This window comes from Chiloscyllium punctatum, chromosome 1, assembly GCF_047496795.1.
Source record: "Chiloscyllium punctatum isolate Juve2018m chromosome 1, sChiPun1.3, whole genome shotgun sequence".
In the NCBI taxonomy this organism is placed as follows: domain Eukaryota; kingdom Metazoa; phylum Chordata; class Chondrichthyes; order Orectolobiformes; family Hemiscylliidae; genus Chiloscyllium; species Chiloscyllium punctatum.
Window position 1 is genome coordinate 57,128,973 of NC_092739.1, and position 6,000 is coordinate 57,134,972.

The 6,000-nt window shown below is 40.8% G+C and overlaps 1 protein-coding gene across 2 annotated transcripts in view; it reads right to left on the reverse strand.

Moving 5' to 3' along the window:
* LOC140469203 (protein sel-1 homolog 3-like) overlaps positions 1-6,000 on the reverse strand; it is a 104,931-nt gene extending 98,931 nt beyond the window's left edge. For both annotated transcript variants that reach the window (XM_072565543.1, XM_072565612.1), the window contains exons 1-2: positions 5,256-6,000; positions 533-1,097 (exon numbers count right to left, since the gene is read on the reverse strand). In XM_072565543.1, the coding sequence (XP_072421644.1) occupies positions 533-1,097; positions 5,256-5,354 (664 nt within the window). In that variant the 5' untranslated portion in view covers positions 5,355-6,000. The remainder of the gene's footprint in view (positions 1-532; positions 1,098-5,255) is intronic.

Sequence of the window (6,000 nt, forward strand, 5' to 3'; positions counted from 1 at the left end):
GCAGAGGTCCCTGTGGAACATCACTGGTAACCAGGCTCCAGGCTGATACTTTTCATCTATACCACCCTCTGTTTTCTATGGGCCAGCCAATTCTGTATCCAGACAGCCAGATTTCCCCGTATCACATGCCTACTTACTTTCTGAATGAGCCTCGTGTGGAGAACCTTATAAAACAATCAGCAAAGATATGAGCTAAATGTTAGATAGACTCATAGACTCATAGAAATGTACAGCTGAGCACATCTAAGGTATTTCAAATGATTTTGGAATTTCTAAAATTGCTTTGATTAAATTGGACATCTTGGGAAATATTCAGGTTTTTATAACTGCTAATATAACTATATTTCTAGGAAAGTTTATCCCTTTATTAGAGAGAACTCAAATGAAACACATGAGGAATTTTTTTGTGTGTGGAAGAAATATGACCCAAAGAGATGTGATTGGAGCTGATCACTTTTATGAATCACAAGCACAATAGGAAAGAAAATTATATATATAGTTAAATAAAGTAAGTGAGAAAAAATGGCCATACCATTATCAAGCAAACACTGGAGTACTTTCCTTTCTTTTATTGCCCGTATCTTCTCTGTGTCCCACTGAAGGCATTCTTTATGATCTTTAAAAGGCCTTTCAAAAGAACTTAATGTCTTCAGTAACTTGTAGGTTCTAGTTGCAGCTTGTTCATAAACAAACAGATTGTGATTCTCACGAGCTTCAAATCCATTATTTATAATCCATGCTCTTAACATTACATTGTTTATGACAATAGAACGTCGAAGCACATAATCAGGCCTGTATAACATAATGTTTGGAAATTTCACCCACAGAGTCCGATTTCTCAAGATATTAAGATGTTTTTCACATTTCCATTTTTTCTTGTAAATGACGACACCAGTTTTAATACTGGTTGAAACTATCACCTCAACTCTAATAGTACTTGGCTCAGAGCACAAATAATCAATGGAAAGTTTGTAGTCAGCTGCTACCATGTCAGATGCATTAATAAATCTAATGAAATCATTGCGCTGTCTGTCTGTTGAAGATTTCAAAATTGTGGTAGTTTGTGTTGTAATTGCACTGTGTAAAGATCCTGGCATCTGGAAAAAATAAGCAAAAAGGACAAATTTCTATTAGGTTCAGCACCTGCACAACACTAATATTGTTGAACATTTTTATCAAATCTTAGCATTTTTAGATTCCTTAAAACACATATATCAACTGAAATGGCCCTTCACTATTTTCTAATGAACTAGATGAATCGGGACAATAAAATAAGAAAAATACAAAGAAATAAAATTTATAAGCAAATAAGTGTTAATATCATCACTGCTGCACTGTAATGAACAAAATCTGAAGCAGGGACTTATACATTTTACTCAGATAAATTTAGGTTGCATGTGTGAACTTCACAGCCTCCACTTATGTTCTCTGGATTGTGATGAGCACTGAACGTAATCACAGTCTAACTGACATTACTGAAGCGTTTCCAGGAAGCAAATAAATATTCACCTGCTGTGCTCAGCAGCAATGAGACAACAGTTTATATTAATCTCTGTGATGTGAAGTATTACAGGATTAAATAATAACTTTGAAGTTAAGGCACTTTTTATATGTAGTAGTAACCACGATATGATTGAACATTATGTTCAGTTTGAAAAGGAGAAAATTTGGTCTAAGACTAGGATTTAAACTTAAATAACAGAAACTATGTAGGCATGAAAACTGAGCTTGCTGAAGTGAACTAACAAAGTAGGCTAGATTATAGGTTATTGGACACATCATGGCAGAAGTGATATTTCGGAGTATATTTCAAAATAAGTATTTATAAGTACTAAATATGCCTACAGTAAAGAAATATTCTAAAGGGTGGGTCCCTATATGTGGTTAATTAAGGAAGTTAAAGAAAGAGTTAAACTTAAGGAAAATGCTTATAACTGAACAAATATGAATGGCAGGTCAGGTGATAGATCAGAATGTAAAGAACGACAGAGCATTCCTAAAAGAATAATAGGGAGGGACATAGAAACATAGACTATAGGAGCGGGAGTAGACTATTCAACCTTTTTAGTGATTCCTGATGAAGGGCTCTGGCCTGAAACGTCAATTTTCCTACTCCTCGGATGCGGTCTCACCTGATGTGCTTTTTCAGCAACACACTCTCAACTCTGATCTCCAGCATCTGCAGACCTCACTGTCTCCTATTCAACCCTTTTAGCCTGCTCCAGCATTCAAATATGATCTTGGCTGATCATCCAGTTTGGTGCCCTATTCCTGCTTTCTCCACATATCCTTTGGATCCCTTCGGTCCTCAGAACTATACCGACACCTTTCTTGAAAGTCTTCAATATTTTGACTTCAATAGTTTCCACATGCTCACCATTTGGAGTGTTGAAATTTCTGTCCTAAAAGGCCTTTACCTTTCCCTGGTTCCAGAGTCCCAGTCACTGAGAAGGGTGGCACAATGGCTCAGTGGTTAGCACTTCTTCCTCACAGCACCAGGGACCTAGGTTTGATTCCAGCCTGGGGCGACGGTCTGTGTGGAGTTTGCACATTCTCCCCATGTCTGCGTGGGTTTCCTTCGGGTGCTCTGGTTTCCTCCCATGGTCCAAAGATGTGCAGGTCAGGTGAATTGGCCATGCTAAATTGCCCATTAGTGTTAGGTGTATTAGTCAGAGGGAAATAGGTTATTCTTCGGAGGGACAGTGTGGACTGGTTGGACCGAAGGGCCTGTTTCCACACTGTAGGGAATCTAATCTAACATCTATCCAGTCTAACCCAGTTAGAATTTTATCCACCCCTCATTCTTCTAAACTCTAGTGAATACAGTCCTAACTAATCCAGTCTCTCCCAGTACATCAATCCTGCCATCCCAGGAATCAGTCTGTTAAACCCTCAATAGCCAAAACCTTATCACTGCTTTCTCTCCACAAGTGCTGCTAGACCTGCAGAAGTGTTCAAGCAATTTTTGTTTTTGTTTCTGACTTCCAGCATCTGCAATTCTTTGTTTTTTTTTAAGTAATGGGTCAGTCTTTTTGGGAACTGGAGTTCAATTGCTTATTTCTCCATGTGGTCATTTCATTTTTTTTCTGGATGTACCATTTTGAATACCATTTTATTGTATAGCTCTGAAACTTAACATTTTATGTGCTCTTCAAGGCTGAAACATCCACATTTCTCCAATTCATCCTCATAACTAAGTGCTTTGATGTTAGGAATCAGTCTTAAAACTTTCTTCTGCCCTGCCTTCCTAGCCAGGAAGTTACACTTGTGCCTTGGCAAATGGAAATGATCAGGGAAGTGAACTTCTCTTAAATGAATAATCCCACAGGATGTTGTTAATGAACACCTGAACAGGATGTTTAACATTTCATCAGACGGGTAGCATTTCTGAAAGTTCATAACTTCCTTAGTACTGTATTGACAGTGGAATCATGTGTTCAAGAGCTTGGACATTCAAAACATGCCAGAAAATAAACTGGCTGTTACTCTGGCCGCTCTGTTCGATAACAGACACAGAGATAAACATGACATCACTCACAAATGAAACTGGAGCAGCTACATTACGGTTATTAAAAAATAGTTGAAGATTCATTTATAAAGTGACAAATTTGACACTGACAAATTTGGTATGTTCTTTAAGAAAATAAGAGTGAAAATAATTCCAATGTAAAGGATTATTTTAAAAGATGTTTGCTTAACTTAAAGAATTTAATATTAAAAGGAATATAACAGAGACAACATCCAGGTGTGGGCTAATGTGGCAAGTAACATTCACTCCACACAAATACTAAGTGGTGGTCATCTCCAACAAGACAGAATCCAACCATGATACTTTTGACATTCAATGGCATCCCTGTCATTGAATCCCATACTATTCACATCCTAGAGAATTATCACTAAGCAAATACTGAACTGAAGCAGCCATATAACTACAGCTACAAGAGAAGATCAGAGATTTGGAATTCTTGGGCAGGTAACTCAGCTCCTGGTTTTCCAAAGATTGTCTACCATTCATTAGGTATAAATCAGGAGTGTGATGGCATACTTTCCACTTGCTTAGATGAGTGCAGCTCCAATAACACTCAAACTCAAGACCAGCATGAAGTAGCTAGTTTGCCGGTCATCCCATCGATCACATAAACCATCACCCCCTCCACCAGCACCACCAGGCACAGTGGCAGCAGGTGTACTGTATTTAAGATGTACTGCAATAACTCATTAAGCTACTTTTCACAGAGCTGTCCAAACCCATGACCGCTACTACCTGCATGGCAACAGATGCCCAAGAACAATTCAAGTTCCCCTCCAATCCACAGATTATCCTGATGTGGAACTATATCCTTGTTCCTTCACTAATCCTGAGTCAAAATATTGGAATTCACTTCCATACATTGGAATACATAAATTCTGAGCAGGAATAGGCCAGTCACCCCTCAAACCTACTACATTATTCATTACAATCATGGTTGACTCGATTACTCCACATTCCTGTCTAACCTTGGATAACTTTCACCACTTGTTAGTCACAAACAAAGTTCTCTGTAATCTTTCCTGCTGCTGTGTGACTCTCCAAGGTCAATACGCTGAAGTCCTGCATCCATATGTGTTCAACATGAGTGGAACTTTCCAGTGGCTACAGTTTAGAGAGAAGTTGGTCAAGAAGCTTTAAAAATATTCAGAGAGTCTGGTTTTTACTGCTGTTTCAATCTCTCCCCAGCAGCTCTGTGGGAGCACCTGCATCACATGGAAGACAACTCAGCAGCCCCTTCTCAAGGGCAATCGGGGATGGGCATCCAAGACTGCCCCCCCCCCCCCCCAACCAGGGGCGCCCACATCGTGTGAAAGAAATAAAAGTATCCGGTCGGGGAACGGCCAGCGTGTCTGCTGGAATGGTCCATCGGCCGCTATGCGTCGGGGGTTCCCAGAATGAGCTGCCGCTATGGTCAAAAGCAAAACCCGTCTTCAACTTTTCTTTCGCAGTGAGATGATAGTGCAAACTGGAAAATACTCAACAGGTGTCTGCAGCAAGTGCAGAGAGTTGGAACAGGGAGAAGTGACTTCTGAATTTACCCAGTTACATGTGCGGATGCAGAAGGTGCTGTAAATTTGCGAGGGATAATGAACAGGAATGTTTCACTGTTGTTCTTACCGAAAATTCCAGACCAATTAATTGGATATACCTCAGAACCGTGGAAAGACTACGCTTCGGACAGTATGTCTCCATACCTACTACATCCCTGTTGAGCATCACTTACCAGGATCAATAGCCACCCCAAACAGAGTTGCCAGTGGGATTGCCTCATCTTCTTGTGAGGGGATATCAGAAACAAACTGGACATCTCCCCCGCTTCCATCAATATGTAGTTTCCATTTAAATTTCACATCGAGTTCATCGCGATTATGTTTATATTGGATAAACAAGAGTTATGTAACTCGCAGTTTAAAGACTTTGAAATGAACACAAAAGCAATTCACAGACAAAGAGTGGTTCGGTAAATCCTGATCTGGGTTGAGTGCAGCAGGCTGCCCCGAAGCTTGCAGGACGGGCTGGGGAAATCTGGCAGACGTGGAGCCTCCACAAATACTTCCGGGAACGGCACCGCTCATGGGAGAGGCGTCCAGGGAGCAACCCAGGAAGATCGAGCCGCAGCCCGGGGGCAGCAAGTGGTCTGCGGCCGCCGCTGAAATGTCGAGGTGTGTGCGGTCCACTGCTCCCGCCAGCCTGTTTGATTTCATACCATGCCCCTTCTCCGACCACTAATGGACCAAGGCCGGGATCGACTTATTTTGAAGAAATAAAGTGCCCTGCCCGAGGTGTAAGTGGGTGTCTCCAGGATTAAGGAACTGGTAAACTGCGGTGCCATTTCCTGTGTATACAATTAGTTCTGCCCCACATATCTTTTCATTCATCTCCTGCCACGTCGCTGTGAATAACAATTACAAACAGGATCGAGAGATTTTGTTTTCACTCAGTCATCACCCGTGACGCTGACCGCTCTG